Source organism: Colobus angolensis, unplaced genomic scaffold (assembly GCF_000951035.1).
Source record: "Colobus angolensis palliatus isolate OR3802 unplaced genomic scaffold, Cang.pa_1.0 Scaffold26, whole genome shotgun sequence".
In the NCBI taxonomy this organism is placed as follows: domain Eukaryota; kingdom Metazoa; phylum Chordata; class Mammalia; order Primates; family Cercopithecidae; genus Colobus; species Colobus angolensis.
The window spans coordinates 5810509-5826199 of record NW_012115821.1 but is presented as its reverse complement, the minus strand read 5'-3'; the positions used below and the strand labels follow the sequence as shown (position 1 = coordinate 5826199).

Below are 15691 nucleotides of genomic sequence, written 5' to 3'. Positions count from 1 at the left end.
AAGAAAGCAGGAAGCCGACGCTCCCTTGCAGCTTCCAGAAGGCATACTGTCTGACTGACATCTCTCGATCTTAGCTCAGGAAGACCCATTTTGGAATTCATACCTTCAGAATTATAGACAATAAGCTTGTGTTTTAAGCCACTAAATGTGTGGTGATTTGTTAGAGCAACAGTAGGAAGCAAATACAGTCACCATTACCACCTCCTGCACATTCAGATTTTTGTATTGGTGGGAATCTATAAATCCATCCATGGGACGTTTGTCACCTCCTGTGAAATCATAGCTCATTTAAAAGTACAAAAGCAAAAAAGCCATTTAAGGCTTATCTTTTGGGTTGTGTAAAATTCTGTGAACAAATTTTAGACACGGGCTAAGCATTGATAGAGTTATTTTCATTGAGAAGACTTCCCTGTGTAGTCTGGATTATCCACAACAGCAGTCTTGTCAGGCGAGGGAAGACTAATATGTACAACGATTGAACTTATTTGTGTGATTAGAAAGAGTCTTATAAGGGAGAAAGGTTTGATGAACATAGGTCCCAATGTAAGTAGGTAAAAATTAAAATCTAAGGAGTGTAAGTTAGGATTTGTAAATTGGTTTTGTCAACAGCTGTAATTCCATTTCTCAGCAGAAGATGGCAGACTTGACACACAAATGGAACTGTTGTGGAGGTTTTTGATTTTTAAATGATGGTATAGAAAGAGATGTTAAATACTCTTAATTGGAAACCTTTCTAAAGAGAATTTTGGGAATTACAAAGAGAATGTGGAAATGAAATACAAGTAAGCAAATTGCATTTCAAAAATCTTTATAGTTTCCTGGGGTCTCTCCCTGACACCCTGTCTTACTAATTTGCCACATTGAGTTTGCTCTGTAAAGTCCAAAGTAGCTTTTGCTTTGAATATGGTGAAGCTTTGACTGGCTCTGTTCAGTGTATTGTTAAATTTCTATTGAATTGGTTATAGAGTTGCCTGTTGAAACATGAAGCATTAGCTGAAATTAAACCTTGAAACTTCAAGTGCATTAGATGTGTGTAAGTATGACATCTTTATTGAAAAATAATTCTGGAGATGATAATCAGAAGACTTGGGTTTCACCCATACTTCCTGAGCTAAGTAGCTCTCTGACCTTCAGCAACTTCTGTGATCTCACATTGATTTATATGTAAAATGCTGACATAATTAGCTTCTAATATCAGAGGAATATTTGCAGGTAGTTGATGGAGTTTCTGGGAGAAAAATCTTAAATCAGAATTTTTTTGTGAACTATGTTGAAATAGTTGCAAAGAAGATGTAATGTTAATAAAAGGTATTGTTGGAGATACTCAGGGACTTTGAAGAGCATTTCCAGAGCGAGAGGACAGGGTGCAATTGTAAAACCCTGGTGGTGATGTGCTGAAGGAAGGGAAATTGGCTATGGCAGTGAAAGAACCAGAGATTTTGGCAGCATCCATTTCTTTCTCCCTCCACTCAATACCTAAAGTGAGGCCAAAGTTCACTGTAATTTTTTCCTTTTCGGACACTTAGTTTTATGATTTGTAGTGTTGCATCTCGGGTTTTTGTTTTTGTTTAAAGAGACAGGGTCTCATAGGTGGCCTAGGCTGGCTTCAAACTTGTGGCCTCCAGTGATCCTCCTGTGTTTACCTCCCTGAGTAGCAGGGACAGCATGCATGTGCACCTGGTTCTTGGTGTTTCATTTAATAAATACCAAAAGGAAACATTCAGTCCTTGGTTGCAGCAGTCAGTTAAAAACAGCAGAAAAGGTTTTATTTATGTCAAAGGAAGAAAAATCTTGGTAGCAGCATCATGATTTAAACAACATTTTAATCTAAGGTTTCATCATATTTTGGCATGTTGAAGGAGACCAGCATTGCATTTTGATTTTGATAAAGTATGGAAGGAGCATTTTTTTTTGTTTTCTTTATGGAAAACCTTAGTAGTTCTTGTTTTTAGATAGAACTTTAACATATAAAACATTCTTGGGTTTAGTGAAAATGCCACCATTCCTGTGTCATGGTTTCATACTGAACCCCAGATTTATGAGGAAAGAGTGCTCTGCAGAATGGATTTACCAAGAGACCCACAGATGACATTCCCTTTATTTCCTTTCATAGAACCATAATACTATAACATGTTTTTGTTCTTGTGCAGTGAAATACTCTGTTGTAGCTCAAATTCAAATCTAAGAAGGATCAGAGTCAATAGAAAACCAAATGGAAGGCTCCAGAGGTACCGGAGGAAGCAGAAGCGTTACTTTGTAGCGTGTCTCTTATGCCGCAGTTGTCACCCAGCAGAAGTCAGGAAGCCATGCTGGGTGCTTTGTACCCCTCGACTAGTTAGATTGATTTTTTTATCAGAGAGCCTTTTCAAGGTTTTTCTTCTGCATCTGTATTTTTAAGAACTAAAAACATAATAGTAAGAACATGGAGGGTTATGAAGCATGAAGTTCCATAAATATTTATTCCAAGCCACAGAAGTAGACAGTTCCTATTTTCTTGACATATTGGGGTCGGATTTCACTCTTGACCTCTTGAATTGAAAAATGCAAGGAGTTAGTATACCCTTTTCTTTCTCTTTTCTTATTTATTTATTTTCATTTCTTTAATGAGTTTTATAGATGCTGGGAGCTGTCCTTTTAGGTTCATGTAGGTTTCATTGGACTTATACCCAATTTTAGGCCTTACTGGTAAGCAGTTTTAATCTTGTTTTTGTGGATTTATTGCTACTAAATTTATAATATGTAATTTTTATCAAGGCTAATAGGTTGCCATCTAGAAGCATATTTTAAATTAGCCCTTTTATTTTATTTTTCTCTCTCACTTAAAATCTTTGGCCCATAATAAATACTTTTTTCCTTTGAAATTATGTTAAAAACTTATGAAATAATAATAAATGTGAATTGTAGAGAATTTAGAAAATATAGGTAGGTAGAAAAGAAACATCTGTAATTCTACTCTGTTTTTTCCCTACTCTTTACGTAAGTATATGTATAGACAATAAATATATGTAGAGGCGAAAAAAAAAAAAAATTAGGCTGGATGTGGTGGCTCCCGCTTGTAATTCCAGTGCTTTGGGAGGCTGAGGCAGGTGGATCACTTGAGGCTAGGAGTTTGGGACCATCCTGGGCAACATAGCAAGATCCTGTCTCTACCAAAAGATGAAAAAATTAGCAAGGAATGGTGGCACATCCATAGTCCCAGCTCCGCAAGAGGCTGAGATGGGAGGATCACTTGGGCCCAGGACTGAGGCTGCAGTGAGCTATGACCATGCCACCTTACTCCAGTCTGGGTGACAGAACAACACCCTGTTTCTATGTATATTTATATGTAAATTCTAAAGTATGGAAAAGTCATTTCTGTGGAATTGATGTTTTTTTTTTTTTTTTTTTTGCTGATTCCTTTCCTCCTGGCTAGTTTCATTTGCTTTCAACATAAAATAATACACCAGCTGATTAGTAAGTTTGGTGCATACCGTCTTCTTGCTCTCAGAGTGCTTACGGTTTAGTAGAAGAGGAAATATATTTTACAAACTATATGGTGTAAGTTAATAAGCAAAAAATGTCAGATAAGAAAGCTTATTTGGGAATTAAGAATTCAGAAGGGAGGGAATCTTTTGAGGTTAGATAAGGTATAATTTTGGAAAATTAAGAATTATTGAAATAAGGACTTAAATTTCTGGTCTAAGTCAAGTAGGAAAAATTATACATATATGCATCTAATTGTATAAATATATGCATTACTGTTTGTCAGTTTTCTTAATTTTGAAATGAATTAAAAAAAAGACTCTGGAAGGCCAGAGAAACACTCGGGAGTTCACTTGCAGAACTGGGGACACAGTCTAGGGCTGCAGACCCTCAGCCAGACCACTGCTCATTCCTCCCTGGAGTTGAGCCCTGAACGAAAGATCCAGTTTTGATGCAGGAGTGGCCCCGAGGCTGAGGGGTGGGCCTGGTAAGGGGAGATAGTCACAGACGGAGAGGCATGGGCTCGGGCTTCTGACTCTACCTTTTTTCATTTCCTGTGGGGTCTTCGTGTATTATTTCACTTCTTTCCTAGATTATCAACCTTTGTCTTGCTGAGAGCACTTTCCCCCATCATATGTGCAAATATCGACTGTCTTAAATAAAACCACACTATTCCTTAACCCTGTGGCCCTCTTAACTCTGAACCCATCTCCTAACACATAGCCACCTTCCGCTGACGGTAGTCTACACTTGCTCATCTCCCTCAATACCTTGTGAATTGACCATAATGGATCTCCCACCCCAGCCACTCTATGGAAACAATACTGGTGAACAGTGGAAACCCTCATATGTGCGCTGCTGAAGACTCTTGATGCTTTCCTCTGCCAATCTCCATTTGAGGCTTCTGGCCCCCTTGCACATCAAGTAGGGTGCTTGGTTGCTTGCCATCAATATTGATCCTGGCTAACTTATGGAATGAAGAATATTTTTTTGAAGATTGGCAGACACTGTTGCCTTCCACTTCTCCTTTGCCCACAGAATGCTGATTTGGTTTGTGTCGCATGTTCCTAACGCTTTGCTAGATCTAGATATCCTCCACCTCCCTAACAAGGGGTGGCCACGTCATACAACTCTGGCTAACACATGCAAGGAAATGTCTGCTGGGGGGAATCTGAGAAAAGAGAGGAGGCCTGTTCTTCTTGCCTTGAACTCTGTTGTGTGATGAGGTGGTACTGGGGGACATAAGAGCTGTCTTTTATCTGAGAGTCAGGAGGCCTAAGGATGAGAAGCCAGGGAGCTGGGTGGCTGGGCAGAAGGATAGGAAGAGCCCGGCTTGTTCACTTTGAGGTTCTGGACTAAAAGTTGAATTGCCTGTCACCAAATCACTTAAGTGACAATTAAATGTCATTTATAGTCATGGTTGTGGTACTTGCATCTAAAAAAGCAGTTATTTCTGTAAATGAATGTTCAACTTCCCTAGTTGCTCCAAACAGCACTATTCAATGGAGACATAATGTAAGATGCAGGTGAAATTTTATATTTTCTAATAGCCACATTAAAAAAGGTGAAAACATCTGCTGGGATGAACTTTAATAACATCTTTTATTAAACCAAACACATCCATGGTATTTAGATTTCACTGTAAAATTAATGTAAAATAATTATTAATTGGGAATGGTGGCACCACCTACTCAGGAGGCCAAGGTGGAGAATCGCTTGAGCCCAGGAGTTCAAGGCCAGCCTGGGCAACATAGTGAGACCTCATCTCTCTTTTCTTTTTCTTTTTCTTTTTTTTAAAGAATTAGTAACAGGATATTTTACATTAATTTTTTATACCAAGTTTTCAAAATCTGTCATTTAACACTTATAGAACATCTTAATTGTACTAGCCACTTTTCAAGTGCTCCGTAGCCTCATGGGCTAGTGGCCTGCATATTTCCCAGCATAGCTGTAGAATCAGACCCCTGGACAGGAGTGTTCGATTAGTCGGACCTAACTCACCTGATTGTGGTCCTCCTGCCAGGGCAGGAGGGGAGAGACTGACTCCCTTTGTTTTTCCTAACTGGGAAGCCCCCAACACATGAGAGTCAGAAGCTGGGCAGCCAGAGAAGGCAGGTGTGCCTGGCAACACCATGTACCCCCTCCCACTGTTGCTTGCCCTTCAAAAATTGATGTTCCCAGAGTTCCGTTATTGGCTTTTGATCTTCCTTTTTGCTCTCTCTTCAGCTGTTACTATCTGTTTTTGCAACCCTGTTATTTTCTAGTTTTATAGCCATATATTCATTACTTGGCTGGACATAGCCCCTTACGTGTCCCCAGACTTCTACTCAACATGGCCCAGTCTGAACTTACCTCCCCTCTTCTTCCCTGGACTCCTCATCTCATGTTGTGGGACCACCATATGCCTATTATCCAAACCAGAAACAGAAGCATCTTACTGTCTCCCTACTTCTTCACTCCTTAACCTCCTGTTGGTCACCAGGTCCGGTGCATTTTACTCCTGAATTTTTCCTCAGATTTGACCTTCTCTGAGCCATATTCATTTCGAGACCTCTTATAGAACTGCTATAGCAATCTCGTAACCCATCTCCTGCCTTCTGGCTCTTGGTCTGCGTTTGCTTCTTGCCTTCCTCCCCACTCCACCCTCCAGCTGTCCTGTGCACTGCAGCCAGAGGGATCTCCCTAAGCACACGCTGTCATTCCTCTGCTTCAGCTTTTTCAATGTTCCCACTGACTATGGAATGAAGTTCCAGCCCCTTAGCATGGTATACAGGGCCTTGTCTGTCCAGTCTTACTTGTCATTACTCCTGACCTTGCACTTGCTGCTTTCGTAATATGGAACCATGTGGGCGGCTGCCAGCTTTGGAATACTCTGTTGGTGGGGCTGCCGCTGATGCCCCTGGACACACTGCTTTTGTATTTATGTACTTTCTTTTCTTTTTTTTTGAGACAGAGTCTCGCTCAGTCGCCCAGGCTGGAGTGCAGTGGTGCGATCTCTGCTCACTGCAAGCTCCGCCTCTTGGGTTCATGCCATTTTCCTGCCTCAGCCTCCCGAGTAGCTGGGACTGCAGGCGCCTGCCACCACACCCGGCTAATTTTTTGTATTTTTAGTAGAGACAGGGTTTCACTGTGTTAGCCAGGATGGTCTCGATCTCTTGACCTTGTGATCCGCCCGCCTCAGCCTCCCAAAGTGCTGGGATTACAGGCGTGAGCTACCATGCCCGGCCATTTATGTGCTTTCTTTCATTGTTTGCTCTTCCCACTGTGCCCTTCCCACATTTCTTGCCAGCTCATTCTGGCTCATCTGGAAGGTTCTATAATGGTGTAATCTTGGGCAGTTTCTCTGAATGTGGGGATTGGACTAAATATCCCTCCTCCACATTTCCCATAATCTTTCTCCCCGCCCCCCCTGCTTTTTGGCCATATGTTATTGAAATTATTGATATGTTTTTATGGGTTCTTTGAGGCCAGGGCATCATCTTAGTCTTCTTTGTCATGGAGTGGCTTGTGTAGTATCTGGCTCCATATATATTTCTTGAACTGAATTAGATAAGTTTAAAGGGAGACTGGGTGGAAAGATATGTTGGCCCAAGTTACAGACAGCTTTATGCGTAAGAAGCATTCAAATGTTCGGTGAATGAAGAAATGGAAATCAGATTATATTGTTTTGTAAATCTTGTCAGTTTTGGTAGAAAAATAACTTCAGGTAATGAATCCTTTGTTACCATAACCATACCCTTTGTTGTAATGCATCCGCATGAAGCATTGTTACTTCCTAGCTTTAGAGGCGATATGCCCATGTTTACTGACTTCATGACATCTAAAATCACGTCACATGGCATCATGGGGTGCTGGGGCTTATATCTGTTCTGTGCCCAGTCTGCTCTTGCCAAGGCTAATTCCCTTAGCGTAGGGGTTGGCAAGCTGTCACCTGTTTTTGTAAATATCATTTTATTGGAACATAGCCAAACTATTAATTAATATGTATAGCTGCTTTTGTGCTAAAACAGCATAGCTGAACAGTTGCGACAGAGACCATGTGGCTTGCAAACTGTAAAATATTTTCTATTTGGTCTTTTTTTTTTTTTTTTGAGACAGAGTCTTGCTCTGTTGCCCAGGCTGGAGCGCAGTGGCACGATCTTGGCTCACTGCAAGCTCTGCCTCCTGGGTTCACGCCATTCTCCTGCCTCAGCCTCCCGAGTAGCTGGGACTACAGGCGCCTGCCACCACGCCCGGCTGATTTTTTGTATTTTTAGTAGAGACAGGGTTTCACCATGTTAGCCAGGATGGTCTCGATCTCCTGACCTCATGATCCACCCGCCTTGGCCTCCCAAAGTGCTGGGAGTACAGGCTTGAGCCACCGCGCCCGGCCCTATTTGGTCTTTTACATTATAAATTTGCTGTAGAGCCTTGCTTTAGAACCATTTAATTTTGGACAGAGAAAGCCTTATGTAATTGAGTACTGATCTCTGATTAGGAATCAGGAGAATACAGATCAAAAAGGACAAACCTCTTTGAGTTGTGTACTCTATTTGGTGGGACGGTTTTCTTATATTTCTTGCAGGCTAGTCTTGAACTCCTGGGCTCAAGCTACCTTCCTGTCTCAGCGTCCCGAGTGCCATAACTTTGGTGTTCAAGGTTACATATGTGAAATCTAAGTTGCAGAAAAAGTTTTTATCTTTGCAGACTGTTAGGTCCATAGAGGCTTAAATACAGGACTTCCATTAAAATGTTTAAAATATGTTTGCACATCTCCCTCCCTGTACCTTGCCACCCTTTCTCCAACCTTGCCTTCTTTCCTTTTGTGGGCAGAGTTCCTCTGGGTTTGACTAATTTTTTATTGTTTCTCTTTCTGAAAATAAGTAAATTACCTTTATATAGGGTAAGGTAAAATCCTGGCAGTGTGGATTTGAGGTGACATATACCCAGCCTCAGCATGTCAGCAAGGGTGATATTAGAATCATATATTGGCCGGTAGCTGTGAGGATGACCCACGTCTGCTGGAATGCTGGAGGAGAGTGTACAAGAGTGCTGGGAGTCCCTTTTCAGTTGCTGCATGATCGAGAGTTGTGGGGGCTGGAGTTGGTGAGGGATGGAAGGGTGGGTACCAGCTGATGGTCAGCTTGCCTCTACAGATGTGTGCATTACTTGCAGTAAAGCAGAGGTTCCTCTGGTTCATCTTTCATCACACATGTTTGAAATGTCATGTGCCAGATGCAGTTCTGGGCATTGGGGATTCGAAATGAGTAAATGTGCTTCTCACTGTTGGGAGGCTTATAGACAAATGTTCTTGGAACATCTGGCAGAAGGTGGGAGGATCTATATAGGACAAGCCAGGAAAGGTTTTTTGATATCTTGCAGTAAGCCTACATATTATACCTTTTTACTATAATTTTTGCTTACCAAAAAATTTAATTTTTATAGCAGTTATTTACTTTTTAGGATATAATTAAATTTGTCTTTTAGGTTGCCTGCCTGATTCGAGTTCCATCTGAAGTGGTTAAGCAGAGGGCACAGGTATCTGCTTCTACAAGAACATTTCAGATTTTCTCTAACATCTTATATGAAGAGGTGAGATGTGTTTTTTAAGCTCTTCTTTTCTTTATTAAGATTTTATAGTAGCTAATATGAGCACTGTGGACTTCATCCTGACAGCCTTAGAGAAAACTCTACAGCTAAATTTAATGTCCAGTTATAGTAATTTTTTGCTAAGATTATCTTTGCCTTTTATTGGTTTTTGAGTATTTTCATTTAAATGTTTTTCAAATTGCTAAGCATAACATTGAGTGTCTCTACAGTATATGTGTCCTGAATTGTAATATTCCTGCAGTTCTTCTGGAATCAGATGTGAAACAAATTGTAAATATGTAAAATGAAGAAAGATACTATATTAAAACATCACTGTAGTATTTTAGGTCCATGGAAGAGATATAGTACTGGACTGATGACAGTAACCAGTGTCAACGTTTATACCAAAATGTAGCTTCCTTTACTGATGCATTTGAAACTGTCAGTCAGAAATTGTTTTTCCTGGCCATGTGACTAGAGAGCATTTAGTTGCTTTCTTTTATAGTTTTTATAGAAGTCTTTTTTTTAAAAAAAAAAAAAAAAACATGAGAATCACATGGAAATTTTCAGTGAGTGTTGATTTTAGAAAAGTTATTTGTAATCGTCTGTTACCTAGGTGAGGAGACATTGAATATTAATTGTACAAATGAGATGAAGCTAGTATAGCTTCCTCATTGAACTGTGTGGATGGTTAATACATGTTTGTCTGGAAATATTGACCACTACTTTGGGAGATTATGAATGAATTTCTGATGTTTGAAGCTATAAATATAATTCTGTTTATATACAAAAGGATAATTGGCATTTGTGTGCATTTGCTTTTGGAAATGTATTTAAAGCATCTCAAATTTTTTTTTCCAAGAGAAGACATGTTACAGCAATTAAGTACTATATAATTAATATTTAGTAGAATAGTACCAACTAAAACTAAGTAAATATGTAGTCAGTTTTATTGTTAGAGATGTTCCTATTTCAAAGGAAGCTAATCTGAGCTCCCTTAGGAGCTAGTTATAGAGGTATATAAGTTATATAAGGTATAAGTTATGTACCTTAGGCCAGTTTACAATCATTAACCTCTTATAGAACTGTGGCAATTGTGAATGTTCTAGAACTCAAACAAGAGCAGGTAGATCTGCTGTATACAGAGCGTCCTTCAGAAATCTCTGCCGTTCTTTCTGAGCTCTTGGCTGTTTGTTTGTTTCAGGGTATCCAAGGCTTGTATCGAGGCTATAAAAGCACAGTTTTAAGAGAGGTAAGTCACTTACTTTCCAATATTGAAGTACAAAAGAATGATGTGCTTTGTTCAGTAAGTTTACACTACTTAACAGTTAGAAATATATTTGGAGAAACTTGGTTTAAAAAATCAAAAAGGGAAATTATCGTCGCTTTTCTGTTAAGTTTTCTCAGTTTTTACATTTGAAAGAATGAGTAGAGCGGGTTTGCCGGAAGAGCAATTTCAGTGATCAGAATGGCCCATGATGTAACTGACTTGTTATTCCAGGGTGGCTAAATGTCTCTTAGAGTTGACGTATTAAGAAATAACTTCAGGCTGTGTGTGGTGGCTCATGCCTGTAACCCCAGCACTTTGGGAGGCCAAGGCAGAAGGATCACCTGCGGTGAGGAGTTCGAAACCAACCTGGCCAACATGGCGAAACCCCGTCTCTACTAAAAATACAAAAATTAGCCAAGTGGCAGGCACCTGTAATCCCAGTTACTCAGGAGGCTGAGGCAGGAGAATTGCTTGAACTCGGGAGGCAGAGGTTACAGTGAGCCAAGATTGTGCCACTGGATTCCAGCCTGGGCAACAGGGCAACAAGAGCGAGACTCTGTCTCCCAAAAAAAAGAACTACTGAGGGTAAGATATCAAGTTAATTACTGAATTATGAGGAACTAATGAAAAATTCATAATGAAATAAGCATTCTAAGACAGGGACCCCAACCCCAGGGCTGTGGACTGGTACTGGTCCGTGGCCTGTTAGGAACTGAGCCACACAGCAGGAGGCGAGCAGCAGGTGAGTGATCATTACCACCTGAGCTCTGCCTCCTGTCAGATCAGCAGCAGCGTTAGATTCTCATAGGAACACGAACCCTATTGTAACTGCGCATGCAAGGGATCTTGGTTGTGTTCTCCTTATGAGAATCTAAGGCATGATGATCGGAGGTGGAACATCTTAAGTGAAACAGTTTCATCCTGAAACCACCCACCCCACCCCTGGTCCGTGGAAAAATTGTCTTCCACAAAACTTGTTCCTGGTGCCAAAAAGGTTGGGGACTGCTGGTCTAAGAGGTGGGTGTCTCAAAAGTCTGTATCAGGCAGTGAGCCCTTGGCTTCTTGATAACAAAATATGAGCTGGGAAGTTCAGTCTGGACTGGAGTCCTGGCACTGCAGGTGATTCACAGAGCAGTGTACCCCAGGGGAAGCCACTTCACCTCTCTTTGCCTTCTAAGTCTAAATTTCTGTGATTCAGCACATGGGAAATTTTCTTTTGTTCTGTTTGGTTGAAAGAGCAAAAGTTTATGATCAGTAAGTAGTTTCAGTATATTACTGCAAGAGCATGGTATAGGCCAGGCATGGTGACTCAATCCTGTAATCCCAGCATTAGGTGGAGGTGGGTGGGTTGTTTGAGCCCAGGAGTTTAAGACCAGCCTGGGCAACACTGTGAGACCCTGTCTCTATAACGAATACGAAAACTAGCTGGGCATGGTGGTGCCTGTAATCCCAGCTACTTGAGAGGCCAAGGTGGGAGGACTGCTTGAGCCTGGGGGGTCGAGGCTGCAGTGAGCTGTAATTGTGCCACTGCACTCCAGCCTGGGTGACAGACAGACCCTGTCTCCAAAAAGAAAAAAAACAAGTGTGTTATAATCTTTGCTTCACATAGAAGAGACTATCTTGAAGTTCAAAAGTTCGTTTTCAGATAGATGAGATATAAGAGAAGTCTGGCTTGGGACACAATTTTCTGTTAGAGAAAATATAAGTGAGAACCTGCATACGTCTGCTCTGTGTCTGCGTTTTCTATTTGGAGGTTCTGGGATACTGAAACATAATAGTTAAATATTGCCGTATTTGACCGAATACTGAAATTCATTGAAATCCCTCATTTTATTCTCAGGTAGTTTTTTGTTTTTAACTAGAGATTGCAATCTTCTTTATGACATACCAACACTGTTACATGTGACTTAAAGCTTTGGTTTTCACAGGTTCACAATCTACTTGGTGTAGATCTTTGAAGAACTTCTTTTTAAGGCAAACTTAATGTTTCAGAATTAGTTAATTCTGTGGAGATGACTTGTGCCTTTGAGAAATAGCACCCATACAGTATATTCACTCTGTACTTAGTTTCTTTCTAAACCTGTTACTTGCTCAGATTTCACCTGGGTGCAGGAAAAAGAGAGGCAATAAGCCTTTTTTATGTTTCTGAGAGATGCTGAATAAATGAATATATTTACATGCTGGAGAATACTGGTTTTGCATACAAACAGATAAACACATGGTTGCAGCTGTGTTCTGTTCTTTAAAAAATTTGTTTTGACATATGTCATGCTAGAAATTAATTTCCAGCCTGCAATCCTTGAAAGTAGTGTGACTTTACTGGGATGACTTTGTTTACTCAAAATGACAGCGTTTTGTTGGAAATTTAATTGAGGTCTTCTGCATTATGCGTATTTATAAAAGATCCTTCAGACTTGATTTTAGTTGAGGTGTTGCTTTTGTACAGATTCTCTGATAGAATGAGAGAAGAATTATTGCTGAATGAAACATAGCTGCTTCTCAAAATGGGAAAAATAAGTGGTAACATCTGCTTTAAGCAGAATTTTTTTTGCATTATAGTTTAGATTATTTCTTTATTCTGGCACCAATATAAAATCTTTTTGCCAAGAGCGTGTTTGTTGTTTCAATAAGAAAATACATAAAAACCGTAGTGAGAATCACCTGGAAACATATATGTTTATTCTGTATGCAATTTTTTCTTTAAACTACTTTTATCTCCCTAGCAGTTGCCCATTAGAATGAGATTGAAGTTTGAGTCCATGCATTGTGAGATAGATTGTGTGTTCTTTAGATTGTGTGAATGTTGTCACACTTTTTTTTCCCCCTGCATTTGATGTTTGTGGAGATTGCATGCTTATCCCTTACATTCTCTGAAATTATTTTAGTTACTGTGAATTTTAGATGGAGAAGCAAGATGCTTAGATGACCTAAGCAAGGTCAGCAGATTACACTATTTACCTCATCCTTTCAGTGTTCATTTTTCTCATGATCTTTGCCAAATTAAATGTGCTCAAGCATGCTGGTGCAGTGTTATTACTGCAGTAAGATGAAAGTGGGGAGCAAAATCATAGCTGCTTTCATAACCGGGATGATTTCAGATGCACTTGGCCTGAAAAGTTTATGGAGAGCAGCCTCATACTCTTGGACGTAAATTAGAAGGACTTTTTATAGAGGAAGAAAGCAGAGTAAAGCAAATTGTTTCAAAAGAAGTGGGAATAAGTTAAACTTAGCAGATGTCTTTTGTCCACGAATTTCACTCAGCAGTCCTTTTTGGAGTGCCTACTGGGTCTTGGGGCGCTACAAGGAGCACTTCTGCCCTGAAGGATTCACTTTCTGGCAGGGAAACAAAGAGGAAAGTAGACACTTTACAGTGCAGTGTCATAAGCACTGTAATGATAAGTTTATACAAGATGCAGCTGGGGTTACAGAAGGAGCAATGCTTGAGTGGTGCTCAATTAGCATAAAATGACTCTTAATTGTTGAAGGAGTGGCAGTTAGAAGTAGTTAAGGATATAGGCAGAACAGCAAGAGCAGAACCACAGGGGTGTGAAAGTACATGTGTGTAGCTTGCTTATTGAAGCAGAATTGGGGTTTTCATAACCATAGAGAGTGCAAGCCAAGTGAGGGCCTTCAAGAGAGCATGAAGTGGGGTATTTGTCTGGGGGAGAAGTTGAACCTCTTGCTCTCAGCTGTTTGCCAGGGACTGGAGTGGAGAATTTGGGAAATGCCCTCAAAAGAGCCCGACATGTGTCCCCTGGAGTCTGGAGGTTGGTGTCTGACTCCTGTCTGCAGAAACCTGAAGGTTAGAAGCTGGTTGGAGCTGTCCCAATGGCAAGATGTAGCCATTTTAATAACAAATAACTCCTGGCTTCTTTTTGGTAGATGCTCCTAAAGAGATTTGAGATAGGTGAGGGTTATTCTCCTCACCCTAGTTTTGCTGCAAGCAGTCAAGCACGCCAAACAAGTAATTCAGTCTGTTCAGTAAGTTCATTGAAGCCCCCAGTCTTTAGGTGCAAAAAATCATCACTCTTACTAGTTTACTCAAAAGTGGGTATAGCAGCTTTTCAGACTTGTTTTCCCTTAATATCCATGCTAAGCAGCAGGGATTCTCCTAAATCCAGTGGCTGGAAACGGGAACCTTCAGGAATCAAGCTTCAAGGACTGTCCTCCAAAGTCTCCTTCCCGGTTCTGCTGTCTGCCTACTCAGTGCCTTTCCCCCAAACACTCATGTTATATAAGTCTCCTTAGTGTTTTTCCAGAGCCACTCTATCCTAGATCTTCTGTATTTTTTGTTGCTGCTTTCTAACCTGCTTTATTTTGGAGATGATTTATATCACTTCACAAAGAGCACCATCTTTTATAATGATTGCATAGTAGTCCATTGTATAAACAAACCATAGTTTATTTAACATTTCCCTATTGGTGGACATTATAGACCTGCTGCAGTGAGTGATACCATTCCTGTGTCACGGTATACATGGTTGAATGTTTGCAGGTTACGTACCAAAAGTAGAATTACTTCATGAAAGGTATGGGCATTTGTAATTTTGGTAGATAATGCCAAAGTGCCCTTTAGGGAAGTACCAGTTGACACTTGCCAACAACATAGGAGCTGCTTTCCCCTGCCTCACCTATGGACTAGCAGTCTTAAAGATAAAAAAAGATGTCATTGTAGTTCTAATTTTAATTACAAGTAAGAGTGGACATAGTAACATATATCTGAGAACAGTGTTATTTACTTTCCTGTGAACTGATGATTTGAAACTTCCCCAAATTCTTGTGAGAATTAAATGAGGGGATCCAGGGGAAGTGCTTTCTACAGTGCCTGTCACATAGTATGTGCTCAGGAAATGTTAACTAGGATGATTAGTACTCTGGTAACTGAAAGAGCATTAACAGTGAAGGACACCTGATATGGTTTGGCTCTGTGCCCCCACCTAAATCTCATCTTGAATTGTAATCCCCACGTGGCGGGGGAGGGACCTGAGGGAGGTGGTTGGATGGGCAGTTTCCCTCATACTCTTCTCATGATAGTGAGAGAGTTCTCACAAGAGCTGATGGTTTTAAAAGTGTTTGGCAGTTCCCCCTTTGTGCTCTCTCTCTCCTGCTGCCATGTAAAACGTGCCTTGCTTCCCCTTTGCCTTCTGCCATGATTGTAAGTTGCCTGAGGCTCCTCAGCCATGCAAACTGTGAAACAAACCTCTTTCCTTTATAAATTACTCAGTCTCAGGTAGTATCTTTATAGCATTGTGAGAATGGACTGATAAAACACCTAAGTGTGGAATGCAGCTCTGTCCCTTACCAGCCATCTGCTCCTGACAAGTTTAGTAATCTGAGTCCAGGTTTGCCCATTTGTGCTAGGAACTTTGCATAGACTGTTCTCATTGATAC

At 40.5% G+C, this 15691-nt stretch overlaps 1 protein-coding gene across 4 annotated transcripts in view; it reads left to right on the top strand.

The window, feature by feature from the left end:
* The window catches only part of SLC25A26 (solute carrier family 25 (S-adenosylmethionine carrier), member 26), a 166312-nt gene that overhangs the window by 34303 nt on the left and 116318 nt on the right, over positions 1-15691 (top strand). For all 4 annotated transcript variants that reach the window (XR_001002312.1, XM_011947177.1, XM_011947178.1 and 1 more), the window contains 2 exons: positions 8929-9033; positions 10235-10282. Coding sequence is in view for 3 of the 4 variants with exons in the window: in XM_011947177.1 (XP_011802567.1) it covers positions 8929-9033; positions 10235-10282 (153 nt within the window). In the remaining variant the exon portion in view is untranslated. The remainder of the gene's footprint in view (positions 1-8928; positions 9034-10234; positions 10283-15691) is intronic.